This window comes from Simochromis diagramma, unplaced genomic scaffold (genome assembly GCF_900408965.1).
Source record: "Simochromis diagramma unplaced genomic scaffold, fSimDia1.1 OVJJ01000293.1, whole genome shotgun sequence".
Classification (NCBI taxonomy): Eukaryota; Metazoa; Chordata; class Actinopteri; order Cichliformes; family Cichlidae; genus Simochromis; species Simochromis diagramma.
Window position 1 is genome coordinate 768,776 of NW_024386801.1, and position 17,086 is coordinate 785,861.

Genomic DNA, 17,086 nt, shown 5'->3' on the forward strand with positions numbered 1-17,086 from the left:
AAAGTGGATGTTGTGTTTTCTTCCTCTTCTAATACTTCTTCTGCTAATTCATGCTCGCTGCCACTTTAATCCCGAGCTCTCTCCTCCTCTAGATGTCAAGATCAAAGATCTGACTTCGCTCTGATATGTAGTCTCACCTTTTGATTTTTATTGGCTGGTGACTTTTTGACTGTGAGGGCCAGTCAAAATAACTTGGATAAAACACGTATACAAGGATAAGATGAAGCCCTGCACCAGTTAGATGAAATAAACAACCAGAACACAACAGGAGCCGGTACTTATTGCAGTTTTTGTTCTCTGGCTTTGATCAAGTCCTTTTGTGTCTGAAAACACTCGTATACAAAAATACATGTTGCTAAGGTATCCAAGGCAACATAACATTAAGTGTAGCACAGATGTGTCGAGATGATAGAAACATCTAACCAGGTAGTTAGCATGCTTGACTGACCTTTAACAGTCCACATGGGAACTCTTTGATGCTGCTTGAGATCAGAAAGTAGCTGTAGTTTAATTGGCTTTAGTCACCAGCACAGTGGACAGGGCCACACATCAAAGTATGATCAAGGGCCCTGGAACACTGTGCATAAAAGCTAGTATGCACAGACCATGCTTACACTGACAAATGAGAGTGATACAGTCGTCTGATAGAATACAGTGGTTTGAGTAAAAGGACACACACTCTCTGGTTTGCAAAAAACACACATTTCTCTCACACTTGATGATTAGAAACTGCATGTGACATGACTGGATAGTTGGAGTGGCAGTAAAGGTTGAGGTGGGGAGTCTTAATCGTCGGCTAAAGCCAAGGTGAAAGCTGCTGCTGTCAGGACCCCCTAGCTAGCTAAATCCCTGCAAACTGTTATCTTGCTAGATGAAAAGCTAACGTCGTGTTACTATTGAGTCCTAGTGATGGGCCTTACACAATGCGCAGCGATAGGAAACTCTGGGGTAAAATGCATTTCAGGGCGTAAATACATTTTCAAAAGCAGCTCCCTCTCTCTAATGCGGGGTGATTATTTGAGAATAGTGTTCTCCAGAGGCCTTTTATGGGGCTGAGCATAGTCGCTCTGGTTAGACACGGCAGCTATCAGCTTAAACACACCCGTGCTGCCACCTTTGAGATTAGCTCTCAGATTCCCATCTCTTCCATCATGCAGACTTGACATTTAGTTACAAGATAGAAAATTGTCTTCACAACACCTCAAAGGAAAACTTTAGTACCTGACAGGGGAGGGGGGAGATCCCAATTATGTGGCTGAGTCAATGAAAATATAATGCGGGATGCCAAAATAATCCAGCATGAGTTTCTGCCTAGCACTGTTGAAAGACATGAAAATGAAGACATCAGTGTGGATGGTCCTTTTAAAATATCCTAAGCTAACTGGCATGATTGAATATGAGGTGTCTGCTTAGTTATTGAAAAATATCTCGCTTGATGGCAGAAGTATATTAGAATGGAAACATGTTAAATCCTTGCACAATGCAAAAGAAATGAAAAAAGCCAGAGTAAGTTCAACAAATAGTTTGATGTAATGCCAACAAGTTCCAACATTAGCCTCCGTACTGCACGTCTCATCCTGCTTTTCTTCCAGTTTGCTATAAAAAGAAAATAGAAAACAATTAAAACCAAGTTTTTTCCACCTCCCCCTGCAACAATGAACCAGTTTGAATTGATGTTAATGGATTTCACATCATGTTGCAAACCAAAAATATTAATGCGCTGATAGTTTTTTGTTTCTTCTTTACTTAGCTAGATACTAGAGTTGACTTCCTTGGTAAGTGCATTTTTTTACATCATAAACCCAGTTCAATTTCATTTATACAAATCACAACAACAGTTGCCTCAAGGTGCTTTATATTGGAAAGTAGACCCTACAATAATAGAGAAAACCCAACAATCATATGAGCCCCCTATGAGCAGCACTTTGGCGACAGTGGGAAGGAAAAACTCCCTTTTAACAGGAAGAAACCTCCAGCAGAACCAGGCTCAGGGAGGGGCGGGGCCATCTGCTGTGATTGGTTGGTGAGAGAAGGAAGACAGGATAAAGACATGCTGTGGAAGAGAGACAGAGATTAATAACAGGTATGATTCAGTGCAGAGAGGTCTGTTAACACATAGGGAGGGTAGAAGAAACACCCAGTGCATCATGGGAATCCCCCAGCAGCCTACACCTATTGCAATAAATGAGAATGTGGACGTTTTGGTGAACACTAATCGGACAGGCAATCAAGCCTAGAGTAACCCTGGTCTGTGATGAGTGGGTTTCTGGAACATTTGTTACTCCAAAGGAGAGTTTAGCCTGAAAGGAACTTGAATGTCAAACTTGAGGAAAAAGTCGAACCCCCGTGACACCCTGCTTTTCCTCTCGAATCCTCAGTGAGGGACTTTGGTGACCCTAATCCATGTTGTGCACAGTTATTCAACCCTGAGCCAGAAAGAAAGTGGGTGTGTGGGGGTGTGGGTGCTGAGAGGGGTAAGTTGCGTTCTGTCATTGTTGCCTGACTTCAAAGCTGCCAGCTCACCATGCTCTCTTCTGAAATCCCCCCCAAAACCTGACAACATTAGAATACCATCAAACACTCTCTGGCTGCCTTTGAAATGCCACTGACACTGTTTGGCGCTGCAATTTGCGGGCTCTAACGAGCGCGCCCATGTTATTGAAATAAATCTGAGGCTTGTAATGGGAATGGAAATGAACACATCTTTCATGCTTTGGATTAGAAGTGAGAGTTGAATATTGAGACAGAGCCTTGTTTCCCTCGAGAGTCAGTTGTTGACTTTGTAGCTCTCCGTAGCTGTCCATTGTAGCCTTGCCGTTTCTGGCATTTTCTTTTCCCATTCCCTTTTCTCTCCTTCTTCTCTCTACGTTCATCCTTCACTCTGCTACTCTCGTCTTCTTTCCTTCGTCCAGAGGGCAGAAAACGATTCTTTCCAAATGAAAGACTATAAAATGTCTGCAAGAAAAGGTAAAAGCAACCAGACTACACAGCCACAAAGGTTAAGTGTACTAATTGAGAGCTTTGTTAGACTCAGTCTATTGATTTTAAAATCACACAGGAACTTGTCTCTGTCCACTTGGTCATGGTGTGATGGAAAATAGCCGTACAGTAGAATGTAGGTAGAGGAATACACAATGTAGTCTTCCAGCAAATTATTTGAATTACATTGAATTTCATGATATGGTGAAAACATGAACAATTAGAGACCATCTGAGGATGACACACACACACCTGCACACACACACACACGTACACACACACACGGGATGAAAACAATACGAGCCTTGCTGTTGTAATAAAAGTTTGAGCGCTTTCATCAGTGGAACAATACGTGTTAATTACAGCAGTGGGTTGCCATTGTACTTGAATTGAACAGCAGCCTTTCCCCTACTGCGGGCTAATCTGTATGCGTTAGAACGATCACTTAGACTAAATGCAGTGAGACTCGTGCGTCGCAGTCAACACATCATTTCTAAAATTAAGGGGTAGATGCTGTTTCCAAGAAACTTAAGTGCCTGCATTTAGTCGAGTGTTTATCATACGACAACAATGCAACGTAACCTTGTATAAAATGAAGACGTAGAGGGAATATTTTAGTAGTACTGTAAAGTTCTTACACTCTTATTACAGAACCATCATTTTAGCTATATGGTTATATCAATGCATCAAAAAAGCCTGAAAACAGATGAGTTCTGTTAAAATAATGAAAAATAATAATTTAAATAAAGAGTCCAGTCCTGCTTGCTTTAGCAGTATCTGTATCGCGTGGTTGGATCTGTGACCGTAGGACTCTTGGACCAGTTCTGTGGGTACCAAACCAAAAAAGCACCAACCAGATTCATTTGTTTTGAAGAAGTCTGTGAGCTGGCCTTTACTGTTGTGGCCTGAGAGACTGCACGCTGATATATTTTTTTCTTTCCTGCTGAAAAATTGTTGTCCATTGCACTTAATGTAACAGCTCAGTGCTGCTGTGCCGTCTAGTTCCATTGCTTCCTGCAAGACTTTAATTTGCTGTTGCAGAGAATGGTGGGTTTGCACTTACAACACAATTCCTCTCCAGCACGGTGCTAGAAAACAAAGCAGTGAATGTCAGTAAGAATCTGAAATTAGCAGCAGTCATGAATGCTTCTTTTCTGGTGAATCCCTGTCTTTTAAAATAATATATGCTGTATCCAGTAAATTACAGTTTAAATACCCTCACTGCTTATTCAATTAAAAAAAAAGAAATACTCGACCTAGTTAGAGGTTCTAGGAGACTGTGTTTCATTTAATATATTGTAATGGGTAAAGACCGATGACACATATTTGGAAAGACACAGTTTTGACCCAAATTTACCAATTCATCAACCAACAAAGAACAAAAAGCCACAATTAATGTTAATTAATGCTAATGAATTTTGTGAAGTGAGGTAGTGAATGATACCGCTGAAACACTCATCCATCCAGCAGTTAGATGATGGTTTCAATGATAGGCAGAAGCTGTTAAATGGTTTGAATTGTAAATCAATGTGGTTGAAGCCAATCGAACGAACAGTCTGGTGCTGGGTGGATGAAGAGCGAGAACAGAGGCTGGCAGACGAATTATACCACACTGCACAGTAGCTTTGCCTGCACCGAAACCTAACACGCACCTCTCTGCGACAGTCGCAGCCCGCACAGGTATGCCGGCAACACGCATAGGTTATGTCAAAGGGTCTGCATAGATTCCAGCTTGAAAAAGCATTCAATTCAATGCTTCAGGGAGACTGGCCAGGTGCTCCCAGTTGAATTGATCAGTTCCACCAACCAGAAACCTTCGAGGCAGCACAGAGGAACAGACGGGGTCAACACGCAGCGCAAAGAAAAGTAGCGCTGTAAAACAAAAGTTTGCTTCGTTGACTTATTCATGGTCTCTATGGAATAAACAAGAGACTGGCAGTCTGACATATTTAATCACTGTTGTTGCACATAAACTGATTTAGACAGCATTTAACATACAGACAGAGAAAGTTGAATATTAGGTTTAACTTTACAGAGAAAGCTTGTAGCCTCTGCACTAAAGCTGAGCTTTATCTTCAAAGTTGCTTTGAGAAACACGATGAATACGGTCTCATCTGAAGCCGTTTCTTCCTCAGAGCGATGGCCTCTGAGTCCCCATTGTGAGGGGAACGCACAGCAGTGAGGCTTTTGGGTGTTTTGTGAAAGATTTCCTTCATGAATAACTACAGAGTTCCTTATATGAGTTAAGATAAGCAGTGGATTGAATCACGTAGGACGCTGCCTGTCGGCATCCCAGAGAAGTCTTTTTAAGTCTTTTTCATGTACATTTATCTTTGTTTTAATTATGAATTAACTGGTTTTTGCAGACAACGTGTGAGTCCAGAACCACGTGACTTGATTAATAATGCTAACCGTACGGAATATTCGGAATCGCATGATTCCAGTTCAACTCCAGTCCTGATATCAAACAGAATTTTTTAAAAAGAGATGATGAGACTTAAATAAGCTACCATGTTTGCGTCCATCGTCCTCTGTTCAGTCATGTGCCAAATGCTTTCCTAACAAACAACAGCATCCACACATGCAGACTTCCTGCCCCTCTTCCCTCACTTATCCTCCCTAACAGTCGGATTCATTACAGGAGGCTGAGGTAAAGAGAAGGTGAAGGATGAGGGAGGTGAGGATTGTCAGGGGTGATGGTGGGGGAGTACATGGGGATCATGTTGCAACACCTAGGGGAGTGTGTGAGAGAGATAAAGCGAGGATGAACATGATCAGAGGGGATAAAGCTCGGCCGAGTCCTCGGCAGTAACTCCCTCAGTCAGAGAAGGCAAGCCCACATGTGCAGAGGTGACACTTCTCTTCTGTCTCGTGTCTTTTGTTTCTCAGCCCTGCAACTACGTGCCACCGTATTCTCTTTAATAAAACAAAGCGTACCACGAAAGCAAGTCAGAAACATTAATAAGTCGGCAACGCGTAGCATGCGGTGAGTCATAAATATTGCAGCTGGCTCGTATGAAAAGAGATCAGTGAGTTTATTGTAGCCTAGCTGACAGAGCCTTGCAGAACATCCCACTCTTTCTTCGGGGTAACTGTTTATCTTCAGGGCATATGTTTATATCTGAGAAATGCAATTGTTTTTTGTGCATTGTTTGACGGCTCCTCGAGCTCTGCACAATGAGGGAATACCTCAGTGACTCGGAGTTTCATGGGGATTTTTCTTCTTATTAATGATGTTTGCAATTTGTTTGGATTGATGCAAAAATACATACGGCTCTCTGTGTGCTCCTTCCAGTTGAGTTTGATGACTGTGCGGGGAATGAGGACGTGACGTTTGGTGTGTCGGATCCCGGCTTCCACGTGGACGGGGATCTGAATCTGGTTCCTCTGCGAGATCTTCCGCACAGCGAGCCGGTCCTCTTCATCCGCGGCCTCAGCGCACGTGCAGACGACCTAGCGCAGGTGGACATCATAGGAACACGTGGTCGGTCAGCAGAGACACTCGGGGTGAGTAGAACTGGTGTGTTTGTATGTTCTATATCCGCTATCATATCTGAAAAGGTTATTTTTGATTAAACTTGGAAAATGTTACTGAAAAGTAGTGAAAGCAGGCACTGTGATCAAATATCAAAGCTCCTGGGAAAATAAGGAGATTAACAAGGTGTTCCTTAACCCTCTCGAGGCAGGCGTCGCCGATTTGCAACAGTTAAACACTAACAACCTGATTACCCCACATACATATTTTATGAGTTTTTTTACTCAGAAGTACCACTGCAGGACTTCGGTGTGCATTAGCAACGAAAAGTTTAATTTGAGCCTGAACATGTCTATTCTCTTTCTTGTCAACCATTAAAGGTGACTGATTCACTTCCATGTATTTATAGCAGCCAGGAGCTGGTTGGCTTATTTTCCACATAGATACTGGGAACAGAAAGAAACAATTATCTTTCAGCACCAGTAAAGCTCGTAATTATCACATCATAAATATATCTGGTTCTTTAGCAGTTGAGTTGTTAAGTACACAACTGCGATATCTCAACAACTGATATGTTTAAGTGGGTGTTGATGATGTGACATTTCTATGAAAAGCTTCCTATGGTCTGGCTGATTTCACGACGCACTCAGACGCGTCAAACCAGTGTTTGAAAAACTGTCATGCAGTAAATTCATCTGTTTCTTATTAATGTCAATATTTTTTCCCTTGGTCCAGATAATCCAGCCCTGGGTAACATAAAACCTCTGCTAGTATTGTTGTCAGTGCCGCGTACTTGTCATGAGCCTTTATGCTTTGTCCCAAGTGCTGAATACTGAAATGACTGACATGTTAGCAGCCTCCAAATGCCATGTAAATACAAATATGAAGGTAAATAGTTTGCGGTGTGACAAACAAAGCAGTTACTGGATGTCGACTCAGTCTGACTATATTTTGTGTGGAAACTCGATTATTAGCAGGAACTGCATTGTGGTGTTGGATGAGCTTGTGTAATATAATCATGTCGGGCTCTATGGAATAAACAAATGGTTGACCGGTGACCCTTTGGAATTACTAGTGGGTGGATTTTGTTAACCTTGGGCAAATCTATGCAAGCTCTTTTACCTTTTGCAAGGTTTTTGCTGTGAGTCAAGGTAAGTAGCTTCTGGCTCTTGCAATAAATTATGCTCGTGCAATACTTTTATTAATGAGACAGTTAATGACCATAACAGAATCAACCTGGGAAAGCAGCAGACGTTCTTTGTGTTACAATGAAAAACCTCAGTTTGTCACTATGAACACATTCTAGGAAAAACAAAACGACAATGACAAAACAAGACTGAGACTGTCTTGTTTTTATTTTGAAATACTTTGTGCTGAGGTCAAAGTCAGCTCGAGCTGCTGATGTTCCACTTTGAGGTGTCACACTGTTATTCAGAGACATGACAGGGATCTAAACCCAGGCATTCACACATTAGTGACCTTAACTGCAAATGTAAAAACATTAAAAACTAAATTCATCCTTCATTCATCATGAATTTGAATCAGTTGTAAATGTGAGGCCTCCTCATGCGACTTTAATTATCAACAACTAGCATAATTGCAACCACGCTAGGGCTGCTACGATTAGTCGACTAGTCACGATTACGTCGACTATCAAAATCGTTGACGACTGATTTAATAGTCGACGCCTCGTTTGAAGCTTTGTAAGATCCCAAAAGATGCAGGAATAATTAGTGGGATTTAAGAGTGTAATAACGGACTGAAACAGAAGATGGCAGCACTGCATGTACAAGGATGCCAGCTGCCGTTAAACCCCGAAGAAGAAGAAGCTGTGTCCCAGAATTCATAGCGCAGCCCAGCTCAGTTTCCAACAATGGCAGCAGCTAGTTAGTTTTAATATTACTCTTATTATTCTTTCTGGGTCACAAAATAAACGTTTAACATATTTTCAGGCGAGAATGTAGCTGTGTAAACCTAAAATATCTGCTCAGTTTATCAAGACACCACATATTTTCAAAAGCGCTCCGACGTTTTCAGAGACGTCTGTTACCCACTAGCTCGATAGCGAGCCGGGGGCTAGGGTCACTAGAGCCGTGAGAGCACCGGACTCCCGGCAAATCGTTTTCAAACCCACCGCCGTCTTTCGCTACTCAGGTTAAAAATGATATATAAGTCACTTAGATAACTTAAACATGTTATTGTTTGGCTTTTTTTTAGTATTTTATTTGTTCCTGAGTAAATCGGCCGAGTTTATTAAACTCCACCGAAACAATCTGCACATTTAATTAAAATTTAATAAACTACCATCTTGTCTTTATTTTTAGTTAGCACATACCTTAAACACTTAAAGCTGTAAGCTAATGATAGTTATATAAGAGCAGATGCTGCTGGTGCAATAAGCTGTACGTTTTACGTCCAATGGATGATGATCTGATTAGTCGACTAATCGCAAAAATAATCGGCGACTAGTCGACTATCAAAATAATCGTTTGTGGCGGCCCTAAACCACACCAAAGGCATCACGCATTAACGTTGAGGAAAACACCCACATCCTTATTCTGTTTAAAGCGAATGCATGCTACTTTTAGTAAGTACAAAGTGGAGTCTATCCCAGCTGTCTTAGGGTGAGAGGCAGAGTACACCCTGGACAGGTCGCCAGTCGGTTGCAGTTCTGACACATAGACACAGACAACCATTCACACCTGTGAGCAATTTAGAGTTTCCAATTAACCTAACCCCACTAACTGCATGTCTTTGGACTGTGGGAGGCAAGAACCCACACAAACACAGGGAGAACATGCAAACTCCACACAGAAAGACCCCGGCCTGAGGGTGGAATTGAACACTGTGCTGCCCTGTGCAACCAGAATATAAAAAATATGTAACATAAATCCGCTCTGAAAAGGACTAGAAGTGATATTTTTAGTTTTTACACATGCTCCACACGTGTTCTGAGTCAGTTTGTTTAAGCTTTCATGAATATGCATGCGTGCATACATCTCTGTTCATGTTCTTCAATCATTATTTGTGCACAAGGTCACATCAAAATAGAGTGGAATGAAAACACTCTGCAAGGCAAAGCAAACAGCTGCGGTTTTGCACCGACTTTCAGTGCAAAGAATTCCACTGGCCAGTTTCCGTTATATTGGAATTTGGCCTGTAAGCCTGCACCCCTACGCCGAGCTTGGTTTCTCTGCAAATGTGTCCCTTTGTTTGTGTAATCTAGAGAAATTTGTTTTTGCTGAGAGCAAATTGACTGCCTTACAAAACTCTCTGCACCTGAATACACACTATTGTCCCTCATTCATATTTCTGCATAGACCCCAATTCTCCCCCCACCTTTGTCCAAATATGCAAAGTTGATTAGGGAAACTTTCCACAGACTGCAGGTATAGTTGGTGTTTCGCAGCCTTTCCAGAGATCATCTGTCTTTCTCCTGCAGTGCTCAGAGTCCTGCTGTTACCATTTCTCCAGCACTGGGCTTAATGAATATCCCCATCCCGTTTGGAATGATGTGGCTCTCATTTGTTTGTGTCTGCTGCCGTCGTTTATTTGGTTAGGTAGTCCACGGGTGTTACTTTGGCAAGTCATTGTGGGAGTAAGTTAATTAATCCTTGGCAAGTTATTTGTGGAAAGTGAAGTTCCTGGTGACTAATACAGTATGACTGTGTGGTTCTGTGTGAGTGAATGTGCTCTTCAGTTTCAGGATCTCTTTTAAATTATTGTTTCAGACAACAATAGTTGCGTTCTTCGTCCAAATACATCAAATAATGTGGATTTTTTTAAAACTATAACTATTATTCATTACTCTATTATCCATGATTGTGATAACATCCTTGATGTAGCATCTCAATATGCTGCAGCCACATGCCAGTTTACACGTTATTGGTCGTGGTGTAGTTTATCTGCGACTGTGCATGATGGCACAGGTCATAAGGAACGTCTGCATGCTTGTAGAGTTGCGAGATGGATTGCAGGTCGGCTAAAATCTCGATCTTTTCGCTGCTTCTAAGGTGCGTTGTATAGACACTTCAGTTTGGCTGGAATGGGATCAAATAACAATTTGCAAAGTCCTCAGGCTTTATTCATCTCACACACCAACACCATCGCAGCTGTTTGGCTGAATAGGAGTTAACACAGTTTCTTGCACAGTACTGATGATCACGAGTGTTTGCAAGCTGGTCAAGCAGAGTGACGTTACTTTGAGCTTGTCGGTGTCTTTTTTCATCAGGATTCAACATTCAGAACTGTACAGAAATACACTTTATTAAGCGACTGAGCTGCAGACTTGCATATGTGGTCACAGGGAGATGTTTAGACCACATACACTGATGAAGGTTTAAAAGAGCTTAACCTGCCTTTCTGATACAAGGACAACTTAATTAGAAGCGGCAATCTTTGTACCCGAGACCCAAAGCAAGTGAACACATCACCCACTTCAAGAGCCTCTCCAGCAAGAGTAATGACATGGGCTGATCTATAAGCCAAGATATTCTGAGGCTATGTCTACTTGATTGATAAGGCTCTGTAAGTGAAGCTATTCTGCATTTAGACCTCCTATAAGCAGAGTCAGAAGTGGACTGCAGTGATGCAATGACTGAGCTAATCATCTAGTTTTCTGTTATATGAAAGACATTAGGAGACAAGACAGCCTCGACTGACAGTCTGGATCTCACATGTGGACATGGCATTTTGCATGTTGTCGTGGCTTTGCAGAATGTTCTTCGGTGGGGAGCCATCAGCTTTCCACATAGATTCCCAGTGTACCCTGTCAAAGATGGCTGTAAAACCACTGCAAGGAAGCTCCAGCTGGTACAAATTTTACCAGAGCCAACATATCCCTCACTCTAAGATTCAAGCCTTCAGGAGTCGTCAGTAAACGTCCGTGAAAGGCTGAAAAATGTTCCACACGAGAGGCACTCCAATGAAACTCGCAGGAACAGCATTTCACCGTTTGCATCTACACCGTGCAGTCATCACAGGGATGTCATGGTAATTTGGGGCTTTCCATTATTTCTTTGAACTGTACTTTTTGCAGGGTGGATTGATTGTACAGCGTATATTTTAGTGACTTTACAAATACAAGAACTTGATGCACAAGTTTAAAATGAATTTGGATTTCCTCTAATCCACATAGAGTCAAAAGTGTACTTACACTCCCACTAATACTTGGTTAAATGTCCCATAGCAAACTGAACCTCGACCAGACGCTTTGGTAGCCATCAACAAGCTTCTGGCTGAATATTTGTTTCCTCTTCTTGGCAGAATTAGTAGAGTTCATTTATATTTCTTTCCTGGCATATACCCTGCTTTAAGCATAGTTCTCAGATTTTCAGAGCAAATCTAAAATGATTTCACACTTGTGCACACAATTCTTATATTTTAAAGTAATTAAAGATGCATGATGTACAATCTTTCCCCCATGAAAAAGGAAACGCACAACAAAAACATTACAAGGCAAAATGTATGATATTCATGCCCATGATGTGTGGCCTCCTATCACCACTGTAGGCAGGTGTAGGTGGCAAAATGTGTTTTTAGACATCAATAGTACCGGATACTGCTAACACGCTAGTTTCGCAACTGTTCAAGCTAGATTTCTAAAACTTTACATGTTTGATCAGGATGAAGATCAAATCTGAACAGCAGATATGTTTGTTTAGGACTCGACTGTGACAAAATCTCACAGTAAACTGTGACAGATGTCACACCTGTTAGCGCTGTCATCCTGAGGCATTTAGCCTCAGGCTAAATGCTAGCTAATGCTAGCATTTAGCATGCTAGCATTAGCGTTTGTCTCACAGGACGTCTTTAGCTAAATACAAACTCTGAGAGTAAAGAAAGTGTAATTTGTCTGGGGTCACGGTGGTCTCAATGAAAAGATCTTTGTAAAGACTGCAAAAGTGTAATTTCACCAAACAACACATTTCATCTAAGAGGAATTTAAACAAATGATATAGTGCATTATAACAGTTTTATGCTTTTGTTCACTTTTCTTTCATGTTTGCTGTAAAATTCTATTAAATAGTAATAAGGAAGTTTGGTGTCTTCAGTTAAGTCCTTTATCTTTTCCTGGAAATAGATACTTTACTTTACTTAAAATAAACACAGAAATTAAAGTTAACTATTAATTGCAGGCATAGTTACAAAGTTCATGGATTAAGCAGTGGGTAGAGAGGAACAAAGATTAAAAAACGTGGCAGAGGAAGGCGTCTCTGGTGAGATAGAGTGGTTAAAAGCTCTCATTATTTCAGTATCAATTAATCTGCTGAAGCTCCTCAAGCTCTGGGACTGGTATCATCAGAAAATCTATTGTTCCTTTCTCTGTCCATATCCTGTAGTCCCCCCACACTCCCCACCCGGTGCTTCCACCCTGTCTCAAGTGGCCCATCAAACACATGTTCTGAGCGGTAGCAGCTTCTAAAGAATCTGTAACTAAGTCGTGGCAAATTTAAAAGCTTGTTTCAATGAGCCGGCGGTTTGAATTGTGAAACGACTGTTGACGACATTGTGCACTTGGATGCCGAGCCGTTCTTAAATCATCCTCGTGGTAGTCGAGCTGCCTTGATGCCTCTTTCCCGGTTTTCAATTACTGCACCAAAGAAGGTGTCTTTTTGTCCATTTCCGTTCTGAAATCTCTTAAATATGCTCCCGTTGAAGTTGGATTCTGTATTTGCCCAAACCTCCCTTTGTTTCCTGTCTAAAGCAGAGCGGAAGCATTCTTAGGTGAATTTATTGGCATAACAAACGCCGTAGTGGCAGAAAATATTGGCTGGTGATAATTGATAAGTGCTAGGAGCGAAGGTGTAGAGAATCGTTTTTTAATTCCTCAGTGTGGCCGCTGGCTCGGTGTAGCGCAGACCCAGAGGGGAAGAAATAACTGATGAATGATTCCTATTATGAGCGAAACTTCTGAATTCAATGACTAATTTATTCCGCTCTTTTTTGCAGCCGATCAATATGTGAATTAATGGAAGAATGCATTTCAATTTAACAAATGCACGCTCCGAGATATGGACTATTTTTTATGTGTATTATTCCTGGGTGTTTTCATAATGCTGAGCAGAACAACAGTTATGTGGACCATTTTCTTGCCTTCAGGGGGCATAAACAGGCACCATTCAAATGTAACAACTGATAACAGGCAAAATAATCCGAGTCCAAAAGCCTATTTATTTTGCCTTTGTTATGTTTCATCCATTTTTCGTGCACCGAATGAAATGTAATACTGCATCCTGTGCAAAATCCTCATCAGGCAATGGCAAATAGATTTTCTCTAAGCAAGCTTCCAGTGTTCAGTTAGGCTTTCTGGGAACGACTGTGATGTGACATCCTGCAACCGCAGCACAACGGCTCACATTATACAACACGAATAATCTTCTCTCTCTGTTTCCGTCCCACTCACGCTCTCTCTCCAGCTCGTTCAGTAGCTGTCATTTGTTAATTCTGTTTACTGCCTTTGTCTGTTTTCTGTCTCTTTTTGCATTAGTTCCTCTTCACCCTCCATCTCCGCTGAAGTGCTTTAATATGTCTGCTAACTTACAGATTTTTTGTTTTGTTAGCTTGCATACGTAGGAGTGAATGCTGAAGAGGAAAACCTAACGTAGCATTCATTTACAAAAACAGCAAGACGGTCTCTCGTGTTCACATTTTTGAAAACCTGCTGCCTAATGGTGTTTTGATTATCATAATTAAGCAAGCTAACTATGAAGCACACAATTTTTCAACTGGTGATCATTTTTCAGATAAACAAACCATTGAATCATTTTCAAGGCCACCCGTGAGGTTTATCTTCCAATTTAGTCCAGCTCCTCTTCCATCACGACGGTAGTAATTCACTATTCATTAAAGGAAAGCAAGAAAGACTGGAAATGAAAGAAAATAACACAGATATGTTGCATTGCTTTCGTCTCAAGCTATCAAAGGTTTTGAAAACACCTGAGAATGTTTTGTTTGAATTAATTTGTAATGTCTCTCACAGGAGTAAGACTAATTAGGTGTATATTTAAAACAATCTTGTGCCTGGAGCTGCCTTTGGATGGCCCGTCTCCAATTAGAGATACAGCAGTTATAAAGGTCAGGGATATAAGCAGGTGATTGTACAAAATGTGGAATAAATTCTAAAGTTAGGTGACAGCTGAAGCAGAGTAGCTAAAATTGGATCAAGAAAATGTCCATAGGTCTCTTAGAAAAACGTAAACGGTGTTTTTCTCTCGTGATTGGCTGCGATGAGAGAAACGTCTGCCTTTGATAAAGTCCAGCAAAACATGGATCATCACACTGACGACTTCTTCAGCTCAGAAAAGATTAACAAAGACATTTTTTTTAGCAAAAAGTTTAAAGAAAGGACACTAGTATAAAACTGTAATCAACAGCTATTATTTTTTCTTGCTGTATAAAGAAAAATATAGAAAATTAGACATTTTTCTACATTGAGACGAGTTTATAAAGTCCAAGCATGCTGATTAGTAACTTGATCTGACATGTTCGGGCCATCAAGGGAAGCTAAAGTGAGCTAGTCAAAGTGAATCTATGAACACTCAGCAGCAGGAAACGACACCAGGTGCTAATCCTGTCAGAACAGGAAGATTAGGGCTACAATTTGCACAGACTCATTAAAAATTCAGAACAGAGCACTAGAAAATGTTTCCTGACCAGATGAGTCTTGGCTTCTGCTCCAACATTCACGGATTCATCGTGCCTGGTGTCAACACTTCAGGCTGGGGTGGTGCTAAGGCTGCGGGGAATATCACCAGAAGCAAAATCACTAAAATACGGTAAATATGGTCATATCTGAGGTAGTAACACTTTTCTAGTTGCCACGGAAATGGACAACATCCTGAAGAATGTGCATCAGATCTCTGATTGATCCATTTTCCCATCAATTAAATATACATCTGATATCCTAATATTTAATCTGCTGAATATCTCTATTTTAATATAATATTAAGTTTATCTTTGAGATATTGAATGTTGATGCACCAAAACTAGACATCCCACAGATATCAGATATTACAAACATCATCACATAAACATCATCACATGACTGATTAGGCATCTGTTTTCTTTTTCGATCCTCTTTTTTTCATGTTATATTCTGCAGTGTCCAGAAAATCCTCCCCAGTTTTGATTTGCATGCATCTCTTACCTGATCTCACCACTTTGATTAACATTTTGGTTTCTGCACATTGAAACTATTTTATATGTAGGACTGATTGAAGGGCGAATATGCAGAACTGAGTTACTAAACATTCAACTTATGATTTTTATTTTTTAACCACAAAAAATCCCAAAACCTTAAAAACCCATAAAAAGCTGTTGGTTATAAAATAGTGTATACAAGATATCAGATAACAAAACTAATTAGTTCTTAAAAAGAGTTTATTACCTGAACTTAATCATGGTTTCTTTGCACGCTTTGAGCTGCTTAGTACGAAGCATCATTGCCTCTCTCGGTATGGTTGTTAACCGTCCATTGATGACCACACTGTACCTGTTATGTGACTGCTGCTTTCTGCATGAAAGCTCAGAGCTTCTCAAACTGGTTTATTGAACATTGCAATCAGTTCACTGCATTCAAATGGCATCCACAGTTACCAGTTATCTCAGTCAAATAGAGCAGCTTTGTGATGTGGCTGAGCAGGAGATTCATTCATCATAGATGTGCTGTCGATGAATCAGCAACGACTGGAACCTGCAATAATATGAGCCCTTGTCTGGCCTTTCAGCATGGAGCAAAATCACGAATGTTTCCAGCAGCTTGTTGAAGCTGAAGTCAGTATGGCGTCCAGTCCAGTACTAGTAACACGTGTGCCTAATAAAGTGGTGTATAAGTGGTGTAAAATACAACTTTCTAATTGTCTGATTTGCACAGCTCACCGATGAAACGCTGCACATCAAATTACATAGTTGTACAGACTCACTGCAGGCATTAACCTCGAGATTCTTTAGCATAATGCTGCGTTATTGATTTGGGGCTTTGCTTTGTTTATCCTTCAGGCCGTTGGGGTCCAGAATGGAGTGGTTCATGTGATGCTCCTAGCCCCTGGGCCGTATTTTGCCCCTGTGTGCATTAGTGTAGTTAGCCTAAGCAAAGCAATGCAGGTTCAGGTTAACAGTACTTTGTTTGCACTCTAATGTAGCTGTGGTTTGCAGTAGATGAGTCACCATTTAAATAAAAGCCACACACGCACAGATGAGGTAGGCAAAGAACAAAATAATGAAGGAAAAATTCATAAAACCTTAAAAGCTATGTTTGGTAAATCAGAGTAATAACTGCTTTTTGTACTAAATATCGTCTTTGTTGCTTTTTGTTGTCCTTAAGCGACATTGTTGCCAAACTGCAGCAGTGATGATGTGTCCAGATTAAAAAACAAAAAAGAAGAAGTAGAGATCTGTAGCTATGTACACCTTCATCCAGGATACAGGGTGAGAACAGGGATTCTTCTAAGATGTATCTAAATATATACAGAGTCGTAGCGCCGGCAGCGTCGTTGACCCTTCTAGATTTAAAATAAAAATAACTGTCTCCACGTCGGGACACTTTTCTTCGTGCAGCGGTGGAAGCAGAAGGATTCTTCACACATGTAAACTGCCAAAGTTAAGCTGTGGCAGGGACTTTGATGCTTTTAC

At 40.9% G+C, this 17,086-nt stretch overlaps 1 protein-coding gene across 1 annotated transcript in view; it reads left to right on the plus strand.

The window, feature by feature from the left end:
* The window catches only part of LOC120729426 (cadherin-13-like), a 205,059-nt gene that overhangs the window by 129,587 nt on the left and 58,386 nt on the right, over window positions 1-17,086 (plus strand). Inside the window, exon 3 of the mRNA XM_040024968.1 lies at window positions 6,275-6,486. Coding sequence (XP_039880902.1) covers window positions 6,275-6,486 — 212 coding nt within the window. The remainder of the gene's footprint in view (window positions 1-6,274; window positions 6,487-17,086) is intronic.